We start from the raw sequence: 21463 nt of genomic DNA on the forward strand, positions 1-21463 counted from the left end.
CGTTTCCAAACGCCGTATAATTTCAATGAAGTATTATTTCAATGAAATATAATTTCAATTAAGTATAATGTCAATTAAGTATAATGTCAGTTAAGGTGAGACGGGTTTTAGGACAAATAGCCGTAGATTACTACAAAAAATGAGGTTTATTTCAGATTGTGATTCCCGCTTTTTCTGAGGTGACCAATTCAACAAGGTCGGTTGTAAAGTTCTGAGGTAAAGCAAGTTCACAACTTGAGGCTTGAAACACTCAGCAAATAAAGGTTGAGTTCAAAGGAGAATCATCTGTAAAAAGAGCAGATGTTCTGGGAATAACTTGTAATTCTAGCGTAGTTTTCCCAGGACAAATAGTGGATTAAATTGATCGGTGTTACAGCCTTGCTTTGGAAAAGCTCTTAAGCATCAGAAAGTCCATTATCTTGTACTGTGGAAACAGGATTTTTGACAAGATGTGTTCATATTATTGATTTTATTGTTTGTCTTATTGGGAGGGCCCCCAGTATTAAAGGTAAATGCGCTATATGGAGGACAACGGCCTCTCCTCGCTGCCCCCGTCCCCTCAGGGTGCCCGTCCCCGAACAACCGCCATTCCCTCACACAACCCCAAGCCCCGCCCCCTCCTCGCTGATTGGCCATCTATCCGCTCTGTCAGGGTGGGGAGCCGCAGGAAGGATATCTCATTGGCTGAGCGCCGCTTTGGCCCGGTGGGAATTTTCCGTCTCATTGGCTGCGCTGCCTTGTCAGTCACGGGGAACGCCCCGCCCTCTGGGGTGTCCCTCCCTGGTGCCTCCTTGTTTGCTCCATTCAGTGTTGGGTTGCGAGGCGGACGGAGCTCCGGCTGCACAATAGAAACAGCTCCTCGGCCAGCATCACTCAGAGGGCAGCAGCTGCAGGAGGAGGTAGATCCCGCTCTGGTAACAATTTGAAAATTGCAGTGGCGGACGGAAGGTGTCTCTTCCCACACGCGTCGCCCGGGGGCGTTTTGAAACGTCTCCCCCCCCGGGCCCTACGTGTAGCCAGGGTGAGGAGACCCCGTTCTCTCGGTGCCCCGGGGCAGGACCGGGCGGGCCCGGCCGGGAGGGGCCGCGGGGAGCGAGGGGCCGGAGGATGGAGGGAGCTCCGCGGCCCTGCCGCCCATTGAGGTCACAGCAAAGCTGCAACTCGCCCTTCCCCACCCCCCCAAACCCCGTTTGTTGGGCCTGTTGCGGGGAACCCCCCCGGGGGACACCGGCAGGTGGGAAGCACCAAGGGCGGCTGTTTGGCTTTGGGCGAACCAGGCCGTGCGGCGCTTTACCCGCTGTGTGTTTACCAGCTGTCAAAATGGGTGACAAATTCCGCCACCAGAGAACAAACCCGACTTCCCACATCCCCAGCTCCTCACTCTTGTGGCCTTAAAACCTATAAAGTCCAAAGTTGCGAAGCGCCGGAGCTGCCGAAGGGGAAACGCCGCCTGGTATTTGTAGTTTCTATTTATTTTAGACCCGTGGTCCTCGGGTTTTGCGTCTTGGCCGTTTGTTGGAAGAAGCGGCTGTTGGAAACGCCATCGTCGCGGGGCCGGGAAATGGTCCCTGGTGTGTTAGTTGTGGCACAAATCTCTAAATACTTGGAGAACAAAACATGTGTGGATAAAGGGGTTGATAAAACAGGATGCTCTTGCGGCCGAGCTGGCTGTTAATTATCTCTGTGTTCTTAATTCCAACAAGTTAGTGAACAGTGAAGGGAAATTCTCTCTTTTTATATATATATATATACACCAAGATTTGAAACTGCAAGTAATCTGTGTGTGGATGCTGTTTGCTCTATAGAAATTTACTCAGCATTTATTTTAAGAGCAAACGTGTGTTCCGTGCCCAGGACAAAACTGTGTCAGCAGCGTGAACGCAGAAAAGATTCAAAGCTGGTTCGGTCCGTAAACTAAGACAGAAGCTGCCAAAACGCGTGGTCGTGCGCCGTGTTTCAGTGTGTACTAATCCAACGTTCGTCCTTACTACGGGTGGCAGCACCTTTATCGCAACAGAAGGAGCTGGTAACTAGTTATATATACATAGTTTTTCAGATTCTTCTGGGATTTCAGCAGGAAGATTTTGAGGAGTCCAACGTTTAGCGCCCAGTGAGGTTTAGAAGGGGTTGACAGGTTTATATGTCGCTAAAGGTGATTAATTCTGAATTAGCCAGCAGCTCGTGCTTATGGCTGAGGGTTCTCCCTTTTGTAAGCATGTTGGAACATCCTCGTTTCTCTCTTAATTTCTATCCAAAACAATCTGGAGTTTGTAATAAACAGCTCTAATACAGGTGGGTACCAGTTCTCTGGAATAAAGTGGCTTTCTGTTTATTTCCACATCATTCCGAGGATTCTGCAGGAAAAGCTTTTGTCCTGTCTATGTAGCTGCATTTACCTTTACTACTGGGGGTGGAATGTTTCAACCCTCAAGTTGTGAACTTATTCACTTAAGAACCTTCCGAGCAACTTTTCTCCTTGTTGAATAAAAGGGAAGAAAAGCAGTTTCAATATGACCCGCTTACCGCTGCCAAGCGTTTTATTAGTGACACCCCCCAGATGTTCGTTCCTTAGAACCTGCAGATCTCAAGCTACGTTAGAAACGTCATTTAAAATGAGTTTGCGCGGGGATGCTCCCGATATAAAGCGGAATTATCCCCTTGATCCGCAAAGCGCGGGGCACAGGGAAATGTTGCTTTCTTGAAGCAGAAGTCTCATCGTTTAGAGCTAATGTAATAATTTATCATTCCTGAAGTGATGAAGCCAGCTCGCGTGTGCCTGCTTTGTGTCATACTTGGCTAAGCCAGGCTTGTCTCTTTATTAAAAATTAATTAGAGACTAGAGCGCAGTGGTGCATCTACACCAGGCTTGGGATAGTGTATATTACTGGATAGATTGATGTGGCTACAGAAGAGAAAATAACATCTTTAAGCACCGCCACAAAAAACCCCACCAAAGCAACCAAATAAAAAAGGAAGGGGCCTTAAATATTAGAAACTATATGGTTTAAATATTAGAAACTATATGCGAACTATATGGTCTGGAATGAATAATTCCAATTTGTGTTGTCAAGAACAAGCTGCTTTGAACTCATAGGTCCTGGTCGTTTCTGTGCACGGAAGGACGACTGGAACTGTTTATTTACACAGGATTTCAGTGACATATATTTCTAGGCTGCAAAGTCATCAAGTTGCTGGTAAGAGATGCTACTTAGAAGGAAGGACCTCGCTTTAATCAGCGTCTCGACCCTCTGAGCGACGTCCCTTTTAAAAAGTCAGGTGAAATTTCCCTTCCGAGCGGCTTTTGCAATTTTAACGAGTCCAGAATCGCGGCGGCGAAACGTTTGCTCCTAGATAAGGGCGTTTGTGCTTGTTGGTGATGAGTTTGACCTGGCCAGATGCCTCCTGATAAGGCACAGACGCGACCCGTTGTCCGCTGGGCCGGAGAGTTTAATTGGCTTAAATCGCGACGCAGCGTGGACGTGGTAATTAGCCAAAAATTAGCAGTTTAGTGGTGCACGCAGGCTTCTTTAGTCCTTACTGTTGTCAAGCACTACGAGAAGAACGTAAGTCCTTGTTTTGGTTGTGCTGACGTGTTTTTTAGCAGGAATTTTATTCCTCTTTCAATTCCTCTGCTTGCTTCCTAATTCCTTTTTCTTCTGCTTAAGCCACCACCGTCTCCAGCCTGACCTCTACAAACCCCACCATAAACCACTTAAAAACGCAAAGCGGCGTCACCCAACGCTTTAATCTCCTTAAAAACCTCCTTCTCGAGGCCTTAAATCCAAAGGGTTTGGGCAGGTGGCTTGTTCTTGTCACCACGGAGCTTCTAAGTCTTTTTCTCTCGTTGATTAGAGAGTTAATTGATTAAACGAGGAGAAATCTGGGCCACAGTCTTGAAATGCTCATTAGTTGCGAGGAAGTAATTTGAATTTCATTAAGATAAGGTGCGGTGATGCTCGGCCTACTTTTGAACTCCTTGTTCAAATTACGCATCATTTTTAACCTCACCTGTATGTATAGAGATGGATCCGTGATCGCCTAACGATATCAAACCCAGAATGAAAACCACTTAAGACCGAATTTACCGTTCCTAAAGGCCGGTTGTTTTGCAGCACTGATTTAATTTTGCTGTTCTGATCCTGATTTTCAGCAGCCCTTAGTTCTGGTTGGGTTTAGGCCACTGCTGGCTGGTTTAGGGTGGAATTATCGTGTTATAAGCAACATTTGTTTGTAGCGCTGGCAAGGTTTCCATTCCTCATGTCTCCACGCAGTAAATTAATGTTCTTAACCACAAAACAAAGAAACACAGCGAGTTTAAGTAGAACTTTTTTCAACTACAAGACCTAAGCAAAAAGGATCCCGCTGATTATCAGCGCTGCTTTATAACGGGTAGAAGAGAAAATGGGATATAACCGACAATAAAAGATATTAAATGTTGCGTGTTCTTCTAATGCTCGGATAGAAAATCCTCAGGTTGCAACTTGGAAGATCAGGCTAAAAGTTGATTATGTGTAAATTTGCTTCTGGGTTTTCATTCTACATCCTGTTCGACTGTAGTTTGAATGTTATAATAGCTGGTGTTTCTTTTTCTCTTGCCCAGCCCACAAGGTTTAATTGCCCAGAGGCTACTGGAGCAACTCGGCTGCAATTTTCTTGCCCAAGTCATCGTGTCCTCCCCGGTATTTGCGCCGGTGCCAGTCGCACAGGTCACCACAGAAGCTTCCTTAATATTTGCTGGTGGAATTCACTGTGCGATATTTACTCCCCATTGTCAAAACCTTTCCTACAAGGCAATTTTGGGTTATTATCACCATTAAGAGCGTCTTATCCACCACATACCTATTTCTTTGAAACCAAATAGCAACGTGACTCTGAATTCTTTTCTTTTCCTTTTCCCAGGGGTGGTAGAAAAGGAAGAAACGATGTTTTCTCGGCTCCGAGCGGCCGCCGGTCCCTGCGCGATGGCGCGGCGTGGCGCACACACCAAAGAGAAGGGCAAACCGCTGATGCTAAACCCGCGGACCAACAAGGTTTGTAGCGCCGTTATTTAATGGGGGCACGGGCTTCAACTCTGCCAGGGGAAATTTAGGCTGGAGATTAGGAAGAAATTCTTCACAGAGAGAGTGGTCAGGCATTGGAATGGCTGCCCAGGGAGGTGCTGGACTCACCGACCCTGCAGGTTTTAAAACTGAGATTAGACACTTAGTGCCATGATCTAGTCAATGGACGGGAGTTGGACCAAGGCTTGGACTTGATGATCTCGGAGGTCTTTTCCAACCCAGTCCATTCTGTGATTCTGTGTAATTCACAGCGATTTCCACAACGCGGCCGCTTCTTTCTATCAAATGAAGAATTCTTGCTCCTCACCGGCGTCATTTTGGGGCTGGTGGAATCCAAGTCAAGCTTTGGCGGATGAAAAGCCTTAAGTTCGTAGCTTGCAAAGGTTAATTGTGAATTCAGTCTTGCTTAGTCTTAGTTCACCGCTCAGTCTGTGACTGTGAATTGGGCCTGAGCCATATCAATAAAAAAACATCCCCGTGCAGAGACTCGGGCAGAGAGCATCTAAAAATAAGCCTTGAATGGAGCTCAGCTGGCAAATAAACATTATATTCATTCCATGCGTCGCAACTTCTCTTGGGAAAGTGTATTTTTTATTCTTTCCCTTCACAAAAGTTTTGCTGTTTCCCCAATTTTGATCCCTTTAAAAATAGCGAAACAATTAACGCGTAAACTAAACCGCCTAAGAAACGAGACGAGGCCTTTTGATATTTGAGCTGAGCTGGCTAAAGTGGCCAAGAAAGGTGACAAATTGAGCTGCCTCTAACAATATTTCCTGAGCTATCGGAGCTGGACTTGCATAACTTTATCCTGTTTTTCTTAAATGTTTGACTCCAATGTGTTTTTTTGGCAAAAAATGATTCCCAAATGTCCTGAAAAGACGGGAAGAAGAGGAAAATATAGACCTATAGTCACATTTCTTGCACGATGCCTCAATACGCAGGTTGTGAAGAGCGAGCTGGGAAAGTTAGAGCCCGACTGTGAAAATCAAATGGGGATTCTCATGTTGGAGAAGGAGAGAAGAATAGATTGGTGTGATTTATCAGAGTATCTCGAGACTTTTCGGGGCTCTAAACAACTTGGCTGTGCCGGTGGAAATGATTTCAAGCCCTGGAAGCTTTTTTCAAGTGCCAATTACGCAACAAACCCAATAAATGAATAAATGGTGCAAAGTGCTTTGTGTTCTCCTTGCTCACAGTGCAATATATATATAAAATACACATATTTTAATCTTTTCCCCCATCCTTACCTGTCTCCTTCAGGTCTGTACTCCGCCTACATGGGCTGGTTGAGGTTTTTAGGCTTGAAACTCAGTTTATTGTCAGAGCGGCTCGGAAAAAGGTCACGAGCTATATCGGTAACGCCCTTGATGTCGCAGCCAGACAATCGCAGAACACGCTGTAACTGCATCGCTGGCATCCGTGCGTGTTTACTGTCTTCCATGATGTTTGATTTCTGCAGGGATTTGAGTTACATTTAATTGGCTCCAGGACCTTTTATTCCGCTGGCAGCATTTGGAGCTCGTTGGGCGTTTGGGATGCTCTTTGGACAATCTAATTTGTTTAGCGCCGGCAATTAAAATGTTATTTATGTAGCGAGAATGCTTCAGCTTCTCACTCAAGGACCGGGATTTCTTCTCCTAGATGATCCCTGACCCTTCGACCATGAATAGTCTTGATCTTCACCCTGGAACATTATTCATAAGTTGAGTTTCTTTGTGCTTGCAGAAAATTAGTTGCTCTGAATAATTAGTGGCGCTGTCTGTATTTTAGCTGGCGACTTTTCTACGTCTGTATTTTGTCCAGTTGGTTCCATTACCCCCTTTTCTATTACTCGATGCCTCAATACTCTTTGATTAGTTCATTCTTTAATATCATTCCCCTGTACTGCCAACACCTCCCAGATTTTTAGCTTCTATAGGATTAAACACACACATATATACACAAATATTTCTATATATGCATATGCTTGGGCACTTTTGTGCAGGAATACATGATAAATTTAATTCACTGGCGGGGTCACAAGCGGCGGTTTAATCCCAGAGAACTGTCCCAGCTTATAGACCATAAATCACAGTTTTATCCCTATTCATTCTGAGCTTTTTCAGCCCAATTTATTGTCATCTACACCTTCCCGAATGCTTGGAAATGCGGCGAGATTAAATTGTTTAATTGTTCTATTAATGAAGATGGACGCGACTTCTCTGGCTCCCGCCAAATATCCGAACAACGTGTTTCAGATTCAGATTAAAAACCCAACAAAAATAAAACCAACCCAAAGTTCAAGCGAGTTGGACAAAATCAATAGGATAGAGCTTGAAATCCCCCCAGCAGTTGCCAATCGGTCGTCAATAAAGATCCTAGAAAGCGCTAGAAATCGAAGATTTACATTGAATTTCGAAAGGTAGAAATACCTAGAGATCTGCGTGCTTTAAAGGGAATTAAACGCGGAAAGACGGGGCTGTTTAATCTGTAACCGGCTTTTATCGCCTCGCTGAAAAGGTGCCATAAGTGCCAAAGGTGGCGGGTAATATTGCGCCTCATTAAACTGGGTTAGTTAAGTCCGGTTTTGGGTTTTTGTACTGATTTATAGGTCGTTCCGCACATCCGGAGGTGGTACAAGAACCGGTGGCGTCTTTGCCTGTAGAGATCTTGGAAAGTTTAGTAACCTGGGTGGTTTCACAGATTGAATCATCCAAACCCTCCGGTATATATATATGATTCTGTTTCGGGAAGAATAAAGATATGCAATTGAATTTAAAAAATGAAGGAGGGGAGAAATCAGAGGAGATTTCCAAATTCTATAACCACTTGCTTTGCATAGCAGAGCTCAGTTCAGACCAAACCGAGCTCTCAGTGCCAGTACAAACTGTGGATTAAAAGCCCGCGATGCGATGATTCCATTTGAGCTCGTCTTAACTAAACAAGAACTGTCAACGCTTTGTTTTACTGACCTTATTTTTTAATTTCTTGTTGCAATCAATGTCTCCATGTGTCCGAATGAATTAATTTGCGGCCTTTGAAGTGCGCTGGGTTTTCTCTTCCGTCCGCCTTTGAGAGGACACCTGGTTTTTCTGAGCTGTAAAGAGGATTAAGGAAATTAATTGCAGTGAAAGTCAGTGGATAACGCTAAGAGAAAGGACACCTTGTACCGTGGGTCAAAGGACACCAAAAAGTGACTTAAATTGAAATTATTACAGTATTACGGCTTAATACCACTTAAAAATCCACTGTGGTTCATGTTCTTGTAGCTCTGCAAATCCAAGTTGTCTATAGACTGGAAAAATGGGAATAAACTAAATCACGATGGGGAGTTAGTATGGAAGAGCAGCTGGATGGCTGCGTAGTCGAAACAATATTAAAAGTGATTTAAATAAGCAAAGAGAAACATGCTATACAAATTATTAATCTCTTTAATGATATTTTTGCCGAAGGAGTAATTTTATTAGTTAAAAACCAGTCAAATACGCTGATTTATATGAAGCAGAGCCTCCAAACTCGAGATTTATGATGATGAGCGTGACACAAATACATGGGAAAGTCTCTTCAAACAGAAGTGAAAATATATGATAATTATGGTTTTTTGAATTCTATATTTAATGATATAATTATATAATGAAGGTCAATATAAAGGTCAACCTTTTGTATCATAGATAGATAGATAGATAGATAGATAGATAGATAGATAGATAGATAGATAGATAGATAATTTTCTACAATGGGGCACCTGCCATGATTAGAGGACGCAGCAGCTGGTCAGAAATAGCAAATAAAATTAGATGATAATTAGAAACGCTAATTATTTCTCTCTCATTCGCAGGGTATGGCCTTCACGTTACACGAACGGCAGATGCTCGGCTTGCAAGGGCTCCTACCTCCTAAAATAGAGACGCAAGACATCCAGGCCTTACGATTCCATAAGAATTTGGCCAAAATGACGGACCCCTTGGAAAAGTAAATGGAAATTGCTTTAAATTATAGCACGAGGATAATCAAACGAGGTTTTTATGCCCTCACTGGGGGTTGTAGTTGTTGGAGGTTTCATCCATCGTGCATTATTAATCCCACTAGGAGGGAATTACAGGGTTAGAATTTGGAGTCTCGTGATGCGTAGTTCATGAATATCAATTTATTTTGTTGTTTATTGATTTTCGTGAAGAAACGGGAAGGATTTTGAGTATTTTATCAGGTCAGCGAAGCTGAGTATTAATTGATAGATGGTATATTGATAGATGATTAATTGATAGATGGTATATCGATAGGTAGATTAGAAAAATGCAGCTTTAACTTCCACACCGAAGTCCTTCAAAAGGAGTTAATTTGTTTTAGAACTGGGTTAATTTTAAGATTAACAGGACCTGACTTCTTTTGGATGAAAAATTCTTCCGCTGATAATTGTTTTTAACAGTAACGAGACTCCCAGCCGCGTCCCGCAATAAATCCGTGCGTTATCTTTATTATATTGCATTATCGCAATGCCTGTTTATGCATTAACTCGTTAGCATGCATGGTATGTCCCAGCCAGTGTTTTGTTTTAAATAAGCATAAACGTGAAATAAATGGGGGTTTTCTGTTGGTTTTTCTTGATTTCAGGTATATCTACATCATGGGAATCCAAGAGCGGAATGAAAAATTATTCTATAGGGTATTACAAGACGATATTGAGCGGTTAATGCCGATTGTGTACACACCAACCGTAGGCCTGGCCTGCTCCCAGTATGGACACATCTTCAGGAGACCAAAGTAAGGATAACACATATATCTTGCTTATCACTTCTTTTTTTTGCTTGTAAATGTTTTCATTTGGACTCAGTTACACAAGACTTGCGCCAATTCGGGGCAGGAACACGAGCGCGCACAAACCCCTATGGCGGATTTGCTGGAGGAAGCTCAGCTTAAACGCGGTCCCAGCAGAATCAAAGCTGCGACCAACGTGTTTCTGCTGATGACAAAGCATCCCAGGGCTGGAAATGTTATTGGGATGTTCTGCAGTGAATCAGAGAATCGTTTAGGTTGGAAAAGAGCTTTAAGATCATTGAGTCCAACCATTAACCCAACGCTGCCAAGGCCACCGTGTCCCTAAGCACCACATAGAGTCGTTTTGGTTGGAAAAGACCCTCAAGATCATCAAATCCACCAAAGCAGCAGCTCCTTTTGCCCCAAATGCCACCTGAGCTCTCCAGGACAGCTCAACAAAGAGCCACAAGACCACAGGAGGAACCTGAAGATACAGCAGCGGAACCGGAGTTAATCACTCTGAGAAATACAAGAGCATCGTCAATCTCAACACTCAGAAACGCTCGTTGCGTCCAAAATAGGATTAGAGAATCGTTTTGGTTGGAAAAGACCTTGAAGATCATTGAGTCCAAGCGTTAACCCAACACAACCGAGTCCACCACTAAACCGTAGAACCACAGAATCGTTCTGGTTGGAAAAGACCCTCAAGATGGAGTTCAACCGCAACCCAACGCTAAACCACATCGCTAAGAACCTCATCTGTGTGTATTTTCAACCCCTCCAGGGATGGTGACTCCAGCACTGCCCTGGGCAGCCTGTTCCAATGCTCCACAGCCCTTTGGGGAAGGAATTATCCCAAATTTCCAACCTCAACCTCCCCTGGCGCAACTTGAGGACATTTCTTCTCATCCCGGCGCTTGTTCCTTGGGAGCCGAGCTCACTAAGCCAGGCTTAGCATCATGTTCCCTTCTCATACCCTTACAGGGGGGTATTTACTCTTTGACATTCAGTTTAATGAAGAAAACTGAAATTTCTAATCGTCACCTCTAAAATATTTCTTGGTTTCTTTCTTTCAGAGGATTATTTATTTCGATCTCAGACAGAGGTCATATAAGGTCAATTGTGAACAACTGGCCGGAGAACGATGTTAAGGTACCACTGTTTAATATCTTTTTAATTGTCCTATTTAATCTCAGTTGAGCTGCTTAAGCTTCGTTAGTATTTGACGCAAGTGTAAATACTAAATAATGCATCGATGATGGCATCTAATTAAGATAATAACGAACATGTGCCATTAAAATTTGTATGACCCAGTTGGGTCGAGAAGCACAAAGGGAGATGAGGTGCGTGATGCTGATTTGAAACTTTTAATGACATTTTAAATTTACAAGTAGAAATCCTAAACCCAGCTTAATAGACTCTAACATTCAGCATTATTGCTTCGAGTCAAATATTCCTTGTAATCTATTATTTGACTGTATAAACTGTAAATCATTATTTGACTGTATAAACGTACCTGAATTTTCATCTGGAAAAAACCCACAATTAATATTGCTCTGAAGTTTATAGATTTATAACTGTACCTTTTGTTTTCAGGCTGTCGTTGTCACCGATGGAGAAAGAATATTGGGTCTTGGAGACCTCGGCGTATATGGGATGGGAATTCCAGTAGGAAAACTGTGTTTGTATACGGCCTGTGCGGGAATTCATCCAGATAAATGCTTGCCCGTCTGTATCGATGTTGGAACGGATAACACCGTGAGTTCGGGATCGAAAACCGCCCGTTGGTTTGTCAGCGAAATGATGCGTTTGGAAGTCATTGAAACACTGGAACACTATAAAATAGGCCGACTTGGCTTTAAGAAACTGGAAATGTTTTAAAGCATTTCTTAAAGCGTTTCATTCGCAGTATCGATTTGGTCCATTTGAAGAGCTGCCATCACCAGCTGAAATTACTGAGCATTAATATAGACTGGAGGCTATAAATTCGGTATTTTTGGTGCGCAAGGTGTTACGGTGAACTCCGCTTCGCGTATTAAGCGATTCATTCTGCTGCTACCTTCATTTTCTTCTCTTTCAGACGCTTCTAAAAGATCCATTTTACATGGGCCTGTACCAAAAAAGGGATCGCTCGCAGGTCTACGATGACCTGATTGATGAATTTATGGAAGCCATTACAGACAGGTACAACACCGAATGTTCTACATGGAATTATGGCCAAAACTGCTGGGAAATAAAGAATAAATAACACACTGGCCTTGAAATAATCATTTAAGGAATAAGAGTAAGACTAGAAGTCAAAAGACGCGGCTCTGTAGTGATTTTCCATGACCTGGAACGTGCTTGTAGTTAAATATTCACAGAATGGAGCTGTTTGAAGCAGGGAAAGGCCTGAGGGCGTCCTCTTTCCAAACGTGCAGGGTTTATTTTAAAAGGATTGTGTTTCTTTACGTGTCTTGTGATAGGAATATTTGCCCCGTTCCCCAGGTACGGCCAGAACACGCTTATCCAATTTGAAGACTTCGGAAACCACAATGCGTTCCGGTTTTTAAGAAAATACCGGGAGAAATATTGTACCTTCAACGATGATATTCAAGGTATGTCCTTTACATGCTTCATATAGATGCAAAAAACACGTGTAAAACCATAACGTGCTGTGTGGATTGGTTCAGATCTCCTGAGATGACAGAATCGACTGGGTTGGAAAGGACCTCAGAGATCATCCAGTCCAAGCCTTGGTCCAACTCCAGCCCATTGACTAGATCATGGCACTAAGTGCCATGGCCAAGCTCAGTTTAAAAACCTCCAGGGCGGTGAGTCCAGCACCTCCCTGGGCAGCCATTCCAATGCCTGACCACTCTCTCTGTAAAGAATTCCTTTCTGATCTCCAGCCTAAATTTAAGTTTAAGCCCCTTTGTCCTATTGCTGACTGCCTGGGAGAAGAGCCCAATCCCCACCTGGCTAGAACTGCCCTTCAGGTAGTTCTAGAGAGTGCTGAGCTCAGCTCTAAGCCTCCTCTTCTCCAGACTAAACAAGCCCAGCTCCCTCAGCCTCTCCCCATAGGGCTTGTGTTCCAGTCCCTTCCCCAGTCTTGTTGCTCTTCTCTGGCCCCGCTCCAGCACTTCAATCTCTTTCCTGAGCTGAGGGGCCCAGCACTGAACACAATACTCCAGGGGTGGCCTCCCCAATGCAGAGCACAGGGGAAGGATCACTGCCCTTGTCCTGCTGCCCACGCTGGTTTGGATCCAGGACAGGATCCCATTGGCCTTCTTGGCCACCTGGGCACACTGGTGGCTCCTGTTGAGCTTCCTGTCCATGAGTCCCCCCAGGTCCCTTTCTGCCTGGCTGCTCTCCAGCCACTCTGTGCCAGCCTGGAGCGCTGCAGGGGGTTGTTGTGGCCAAAGGGCAGCACCCGCCACTTGGCCTTGTTGAACTTCAGCCCATTGCAATGGGCCCATTTTTCCAGTCTCTCCAGATCCCTCTGCAGAGCCCTCCTGCCTTCCAGCAGCTCCACACTCCCTCCCGACTTGGTGTCAGCAGCAAATTTGCTGATCTGTTCTGTTTTTCCAGGGACGGCATCAGTGGCCCTGGCGGGACTGTTGGCAGCACAGAAAGCCACAGGAAAACCACTTGCGGAGCAGAAAGTGCTGTTCCTTGGAGCAGGAGAGGTGAGTTTGCTTAAAACTCCAGAACAACAAGACATTAAACTGGAAATTTTCCGATTCTATAGGATTTCTGGACGTTCACAGTCTGAATTCCATTGCAGAACATTGCTGAAATACATTAACACAAAGCATTAAATGCATCGGGGAGAGAAGCATAAAGTGGTTAAATGATTTTTCTGGTGTTCTTAACAAGATAACAAACCTCTTTTGTGACTCGTTCGAAACTAAAAGTCCTTTTATCCCCAAGGCCGCCCTGGGAATCGCAAACCTCATCGTTATGGCCATGATGGAAAGCGGAGTTTCTGCTGAGGAAGCCTACGGGAGAATATGGATGTTCGACAAATACGGTTTACTGGTTCAGGTGGGGATGCACCATGCCTTGAAATACCACATTACGCTGCTTTCTATGTCCCCATCATAAAAGAATCGCCTTTTTATCCACAGGGCCGAGAACAAAAGGTCGATTCCAATCAAGAACCATTTACGCATCCGGCTCCAGAGCAGATACCAAAGACATTTGTAGAGGCGGTGAATGTACTTCGGCCTTCGGCTATCATCGGTAAGTAAGGTTATTTTTGTTTCTGCCTTCCCATCGTTTGCTTGATTTAATTTGCAGTCGGCTTTTCTGGGCAGAATCTGGAAGGAGATATTTCATACCTATTAGACCACTGAGATACGTAGGTATCGATTTATAACAGAGGTTGGATAGGATTACAGGGATTTCCTGGTACAACTCTGATTTATTTGGAAAATAAAAGGGTTTTGGCTGAGCAGCTACCCTGAATTTGTGACCTTTTATCTGCATTTGTACCTGTGTGGGGTCAGAAATACCCATAACACCCAACTAAAGATGGGGAGAGCATGGAGTTCCCGCTTTCTTACCCAGAGCAGCGATAAGCGTTCTTTACACCGATTAATCCCCAGAAAATCATATAAAATAATGCTTCGTTCCGAGTCTTTAAGGGTGACATGAAGTGAATCTACTGTCACCTGTCCCAAGGGGGTCAAATATTGATTCTATTTTACTTTTGCTTCAGGAGTCGCGGGAGCTGGGCGGCTCTTCTCTCAGGACGTAATTAAAGCGATGGCCTCTATCAATGAGCGCCCCATCATATTTGCACTGAGTAACCCCACGGTGAAAGCGGAATGCACAGCAGAGGAAGCGTATACGTTGACAGAGGTATGTCACATTTAGAAATGTCCTCCTCTTGGCGCTGAGCAATAGAACTGTTTGCCGAGCGGCAGAACGCAAGGACTCAAATGATTTGATTAGTACGTGGGCTTACTGACAGAATAATGCAGAGGTTTCTTGGCTTCTGGCAAAAATAAATGGAGGTGGTTTGAAAAGAAGTGTTGATTTTCAAAGAATGACGTTTTGCTAAGTCCCTTCTCCCAAGGAACAAGTGGCAGGATGAGAGGAAACGGCTCAAAATGGTGGCACCAGAATCACCTCAGGGCTCAAAATGGTGGCACCAGAATCACCTCAGGGCTCAAAATGGTGGTACCAGGGGCACCAGAATCACCTCAGGGCTCAAAATGGCGGCACCAGAATCACCTCAGGGCTCAAAATGGTGGCCCTGGGGGCACTAGAATCACCTCAGGGCTCAAAATGGCAGCACCAGGGGCACCAGAATCACCTCAGGGCTCAAAATGGCGGCCCTGGGGGCACCAGAATCACCTCAGGGCTCAAAATGGTGGCCAGAGGGGTGGCGGGATCACCTCACAAGAAAGGCCTTGAGGTGCTGGAGCAAGTTGAGAGAAGGGAACAGAGCTGGGGAAGGGGCTGGAGCACAAGTGTGATGGGAGCAGCTGAGGGACCTGGGGGGTTCAGCTGGAGAACAGGAGCTGAGGGGACACAGGGACACAAAGAAACAGCCTCAAGTTGCGCCAGGGGAGGTTGAGGTTGGATGTGGGGAACAATTTCTTCCCCAAAGGGCTGTGGGGCATTGGAACAGGCTGCCCAGAGCAGTGGTGGAGTCACCATCCCTGAAGGGGTTGAAAATACACACAGATGATGTTCTCAGGGACATGGGGCAGTGCCAGGGGTGGGTTAATGGATGAACTTGATGATCTTGAGCATCTTTACAACCAAACGATTCCATGATTCTATTAACTGTGACCCTTGTGCTGCCTGTCAGGGTCAGGGGTGTCTCTCTGCCCTGTTCCCCTCTCACAGCATCTCTGTCTCCTACACCTCCTGCACAACTTTTTATATAAAACTCATCATTTTTGAAGAAAACCGGAAGGGAAGGAGGTAGGAACAAGGGAGCAGCAGGCAGACAGAGCACTAAATTGAACATTTTGGCTGAAAATGCCTTTTCTTTACATCGTAGGCTCCAGGTTTCTGTGTTCTCTCCCCTGCCTGCAAACTCCAGGTGTGGGGCTCATTAAAAGACTTTCTAATTTTAATCATTTAGCTGGCATAAATAAACGTAAGATCTACAGGCATCTTGGACTGAAGGAGACCAGCAGCACTATTAGACCAGCCTCATTATTTCTTGCGGTTTTTACAGTAAATGAACAGGTGTAATTTTATTCCAGGCCTTATTAATAAATTTTGTACCGTTGGTGAGTCTTCAGGCTCTTCTCCATATCTAATGTCTGTTTTCATAATGCAACATACTCAGCTTATCTATAGTTCACCCTTGAAAATTAATAATGTTCTTCCCTTTAAGTTACACTAATTACTTAGAAGATCCTCAGTGACTTGACTTTGTCATTTAACTAATAAAGTTTATCAGCCCCATGTGTCTCCAGGCCTTAGGAACAGCCTAATCCTGACCGATATAAAACCTTAGGCTAAAAGAATCTTAGGAAGTCAGTAAGGAAACGAAAATATTATCACTTATCTTTTATTCCTTATTATTTTTCCACTAGATGGCACCTGTAAAACCCCGACGATGCTTTAGCACCACTGGGTATCGCGTGGGCTTTGGTTGTGTTTTAATCTTCGTCGCCTTTTGGTCCTTGGCCTTTGGTCGAGGGTTTATTTGATGCTCCAAATTCTCTATTTATTTTAATATTTCATGCTGATTAAACCCCTTTTTCACAAGAAGGGTAAATAGACCCTTCGTACAGTCCCTATGGTCGTGGGACTTGTGCTGATTGATGCTTTTAATCACGGTTTAACACACAAATACTTGATTTCTTTGGATTCTTAGGGCCGTTGCTTGTTTGCCAGCGGCAGCCCCTTCGAGCTGGTGACTCTGCCGGACGGACGGACCTTCAAACCAGGCCAAGGAAACAATGCTTATATATTTCCAGGTAATAAATAGAATGATCTCCTTTAAATCTTGAACCTCAGGCTATTCGCACTTCTTTGGTTCCATCGCTATATTAGGAACAGTTAGCGGAGCAGCATGAAGAGTTGTCACCAGCATTTAAAGCCGAGAACTCAGAAGAATAAATGAAGGCAAATAAGGACGGATGTGACATGCACACAGTGAGCTCACTAAAACAAAAGAGTGTTTCGTATTAAAGGCTTTGAAAGCTGCTGCATTTTGGGTTCTTCTACTTATTTTGCGGGAGGAGGGAGAAAATAGACATCAAAATCACAGCATCCCAGATTTAAGGGGCCACAAGGTCTGACCTTTGGTAGCCAAAGCCTGATCTAGATAAAAATAACACTCTGGGCGACTCGCGGCATCTCGGCTGCGTATTTGGAAATGCCGTGGCCCTAATTGGCATTAATTGTATTGCAGGCGTGGCTCTGGCCGTGATCCTCAGCAGCGTGCGACATATTAGCGATAAGGTTTTCCTAGAGGCCGCTAAGGTAAGTGTGGCAACGGAAAACGTTGGGGCACGATGGGTCGAAACTCTGGGGTTTCCCGTTGGTTTGATCGCCCCTCGGTGAAAACCAAATAGATTTTCGGTGAAAAATAGCAGCTTCTGTTGCAAATTTCCTTTAGAAACTAAATAGGAAATGTTTCGATACGTCCGTCGCCGCCTCCTCCCGCCCCGCGCTGGGTTTGGTGATGAGGGTGTGGTCGTGGTTCCGTCCTCTCCTGCTTTTCCATTCATTGGTTGTTCCGTTTATTGGTTTGGTTGGATTTCTGTTTCCACATGGAAATACAACCAAATCAACTGGCCAAACACACATGAATCTTATATTCTTCTAATTTTCATGGTTATGGGTAGTTCAGCCTCCAAAAAAATACTGTTTTATTTTGCTAAGTGTTTATAAGCTGAATGTGCTGATATGGACACATTGCGGAGCCGATCTTTGATAACTGTAAGATTTTGGCTGCGTTATTCGAGTGCTTTCAGAGCACTATAATACTTACAACATGCTTTTTAGCATCTTATTGATCTCGTTTGGGATTCAACCACTAGAAGCTGGTTGTTTTTCTACCTCAGGCCTTGGCAGAGCAGTTGACGGATGAAGAACTCGCGCAAGGAAGACTTTATCCTCCGCTGTCTAATATCAGGGAAGTTTCTATTTATATTGCCGTTAAGGTGAGTGCGAACCATAAAATTGAACTGTTTTATGCGTCCATGAACTCGCTGAATTGCACAGTAAGAACCTTGGGTGCGAAACACCCTGTTCTTTGTGCCTTTAATAAGAGACACTATAAAAATCACGCGTTCATTGGCTGCTTTTGGTTGGTGATGGGCCCAGATTACGGTGTTTTGATGAACAGAATTAAGTTGTCCGCTCCCTGGTAAGACACCAGGAATGGTAAAAACACTTTGGCGTTTGTCTTTACCCACTTGGCGAGTCCTAAACAGCGGGAGCGCAGATTCCGACGCAATTAAAGGCACAAAGTTGCCCGCTGGTTTTAACTTTGCAGGTTATGGAGTTTTTATACGCCAACAACATGGCTTTCCATTACCCCGAGCCTGCAGACAAGAACCGTTACATTCGCTCCAAGGTTTGGACCTACGAATACGAATCCTTCATGCCAGACGTGTACGACTGGCCCGAATCGAAGGTTCACTGATGGCAACATCGCGCTCCTCAGGCTGTATCTTCTAACTCTGCAGGGATCCCTTTTTCAGACCAATTCAAATCATGAGCTTTGAGTCCTGTACTTTATTTTGGCTCATTTTGTTGGCTTATTTCCCCCCGTTTTTCACTTGCCGTAGATCTCTCCAATTATCATCCAACCATATGGGTGATAATATCGGTCACAGGAATGAGAGCGCTCTCCAAAATTAACTTAAATTACGACACGGCATTTCTAGCTTAGACCCCACACTAAAGAATTCCATGAATATTTTAGCTACGCGCGTTTGATGATGATCTATAGATTTTAATAATCCGTCTTCTCATGATCCGATTGTTGTCACGCTGCGTTTTCCGTGACGTCGCCAGGGAGCGTTTATCCCGAAAAATGAGCAAAAAAAGAGACTTTTAAGATAAATTTGATAGTCTGATGAGCTTTTTGTTTCAAATGCCCGTGTCGAGATTTCCCCTCTTTGTTTGGCTGAGTTTTGAGGAGCAGCGCGATGTGCACACGGAGAATCAGCAGCGTTTGTACGTCGCGTTTTCATCGCCCGTAATCAGGAAAAATGATCCTTGGAAAGCTTGCAAATTAGATTAATCACTTAATAGCTCTGAACAACAAAGCTCCTCCGTTGTGTAATAAATTATATCACGTCAAGGCAGGATCCGGAGTAATCTACGGAAATCCTTGAGGGGTTTTCTGTGACGGACTCCAAGGTGATTTACCAACGTTTTGTTGGTTTATTTGTTACTTTTTTAAAGGTTCTGTTTCTAAATTGGTTTCTCCCTTGCACATCGTGTTCTCGCAAAACCACTCGCACGACGTTTTCATGACAAAAGCTCCTCAATGCACTCGCCGCTTCGAACAAACCCCCCGAAGCCAAAACGGGTTTAATTCGTGGCGTTTTTTTGTGTAAAATCCAAAATTGCAAGTTGAATTTTTCCCTTGCAATGACAAGTCCCGCGCGGTTGATATACAAACCACGACCTGCATTCCTTTTCATTGCGTTCATATCCATTTTGAGGGCTACGCTGGCAAAATTGCAGCCGGGATTTAAAGAGAAGGAAAGTTTGGTGGGGATTTTACCCCCTTGTTTATAGTGGAAAACGCACTTTCCACAAAACAGGCCCAAAATAGAACAGGGATATGGTTTGTGTCGCTTACAGTTCTGCTTTTAAAATGATAAATGATAAATGATAAAAAACTTTGGGAAGACTGATTATCTAAAGATAGAAAAATAGCCATGTGGGGAAAAGGCCGCGTATCCAAACTGTGGTAAAGCGCTGTCCGACGGGGCTCCAAATCCATCGGGCAACGTACGTGATTTGCAACTTGTATATGTAAGTATATGTACAAAAAAAAGACCAACACACACATATGATGTTTTTACAAAGAATGCTTTTTTTTTCATCTATTTTTGCTATGTCTGCTTTGTATCGTATTTAAACCTGTGGTCTTCCGGAGCAACTATTTATTTCGTGGACAACTTCTTGTTACCTCCTGAAAATTCAGCTCTAGCTGAAGCCCGTTGCGTTTTGTCCGTGGAGTTCGCATCGTTGGATTCAAATCTATTGGGAACGCACATTTCTTCGTTTCTGCCGACGTGCTAATTAGGCGGATGAGTAACCAAAATACCCCGTGCACTGATCTGGTGTCTCGGCTGAGAATGATCACAGAGGCCGGGCAGTCGGTCCGTAAATATAACACTGTCTTACAAAATAAAATTCTGCATCCATCTATTCAGTTTGATGATTTTTCTTAATAAAATCCATCGATTCATCTTCAGTTGTGTGGATTCTTCAGATCTAATTAAGCTTTGGATTAATTGCTAGCGCTGCCGCTTACCGAGGAACCGCAGAATCCTTTTTCTGCTTACTTAACCTGATTCTTATTTGCTGGTTTATTTCCGATCTTTATTAATACAGAAAGTTCTCTTAGGGGAAAAAGTTGTCACCGGGATGCATTTTGTAATGTTACACAATATAAGTTCAACTTCTATTGTTCTTTATAAAATAAACCACCTAAAGGATGAGTAGATTCCAACTCTTCACCCAACCGGGGTGACCTTTGTCCTCCGAATGGTGTAGAAATCTATATTCCACGTCTCTTCGATGAGGAAGCTTCTGGATGCTCTTGAGAGGATCAGAAACCCGCACGGAGGTCAATACCTCGGTCTTTTCGAGGACTAATCCAAGCTTTGCTTCCTTAAGATCCCAAACGGTGACATTTCGTGTTGTCGCGTTGGTTTTCCAAGCCTAAACCGAAGCGACGCTTCACGTGCAGGTCGGCGTCCAACAGGTTTCCTGTGGTAGGTGCGCGTCTTTGTGCTGTTTGTTCACTCAACTGTGAAGTTAAACGATATTTAGCTTTTAATTAGCAGCCCTATTTAGCGACTACTCCTTGAGGAGAGCGGGGATCATGATTATCCAGCTGACTCTGGGCTTGAGTAAATCCAAGGTGGCTTCTTCCATTTACTCCGGCTCTTTTTGACTTCCAAGGCGGATTTAAGCCACTGTCATTCACATAAACGTATCTACGCCGCTCTTAGATCAGCTTGGAAAAATATATAAGTGCTGGTTGCCGAATTTAAGAAAACCACTCTTATTTTTGGACTCTTTTTAAGACTGCTATCGCGTTTCGTAACAAGCAGAGGCTGGTGTTCCGTGGAACACCAGAGCAAGGAGAAAATGTAGAGCAAAGCTCTAATTGCACCCACCCGACAGCTGAATTTGAGCGATATAATTCAGTTCCCGGCTAATTTTGTGTGGATCTACCTTGACCTACCTACTCCCAAAATAATTACCGTGCTATTGCAAAGCCTGCAGATGTGCTCTTGACTTGGACTTCTCCATCCTTTAAGTAGTTCCTTTCCAATAAAATGGAAATAAAGATGCTTTAACATGGCCAGTTTGTGAAGAAATGTCAAAATCATTTACGTTTATTTCTGTCTTAAAGGTATCTAAAGTACATAAATAAACATAAATGTACTGCAGTGCTTGTGAGAAATCTCCGGTGTTGAATTATCTGGGACGATCATTGCTCAGCTGTAACTGAAATT

At 44.1% G+C, this 21463-nt stretch overlaps 1 protein-coding gene across 5 annotated transcripts; it reads left to right on the plus strand.

Annotated features, from left to right (window-relative positions):
* The first annotated feature begins 793 nt into the window (after positions 1 to 793).
* ME2 (malic enzyme 2) lies at positions 794 to 20190 on the plus strand. 5 transcript variants are annotated; one of them, XM_082074112.1, is made up of 17 exons: positions 835 to 899; positions 1855 to 2026; positions 4900 to 5030; positions 8878 to 9011; positions 9651 to 9800; positions 10871 to 10946; positions 11391 to 11552; positions 11875 to 11978; positions 12282 to 12391; positions 13365 to 13462; positions 13707 to 13820; positions 13904 to 14018; positions 14497 to 14639; positions 16621 to 16723; positions 17161 to 17231; positions 17816 to 17914; positions 18250 to 20190. In XM_082074112.1, the coding sequence occupies exons 3-17, from the start codon at positions 4923 to 4925 to the stop codon at positions 18397 to 18399; spliced, it is 1737 nt and encodes a 578-aa protein (XP_081930238.1). In that variant the 5' UTR covers positions 835 to 899; positions 1855 to 2026; positions 4900 to 4922; the 3' UTR covers positions 18400 to 20190. The 5 variants fall into 5 exon arrangements, with proteins under 5 accessions (XP_081930237.1, XP_081930239.1, XP_081930238.1 ...); XM_082074111.1 differs by lacking the exon at positions 1855 to 2026 and having other exon boundaries at positions 794 to 899; XM_082074113.1 differs by lacking the exon at positions 1855 to 2026 and having other exon boundaries at positions 834 to 914.
* The last annotated feature ends 1273 nt before the right edge of the window (positions 20191 to 21463 follow it).

The sequence above is a fragment of the Streptopelia decaocto genome (assembly GCF_964273445.1).
Source record: "Streptopelia decaocto genome assembly, chromosome: Z".
Lineage (NCBI taxonomy): Eukaryota > Metazoa > Chordata > Aves > Columbiformes > Columbidae > Streptopelia > Streptopelia decaocto.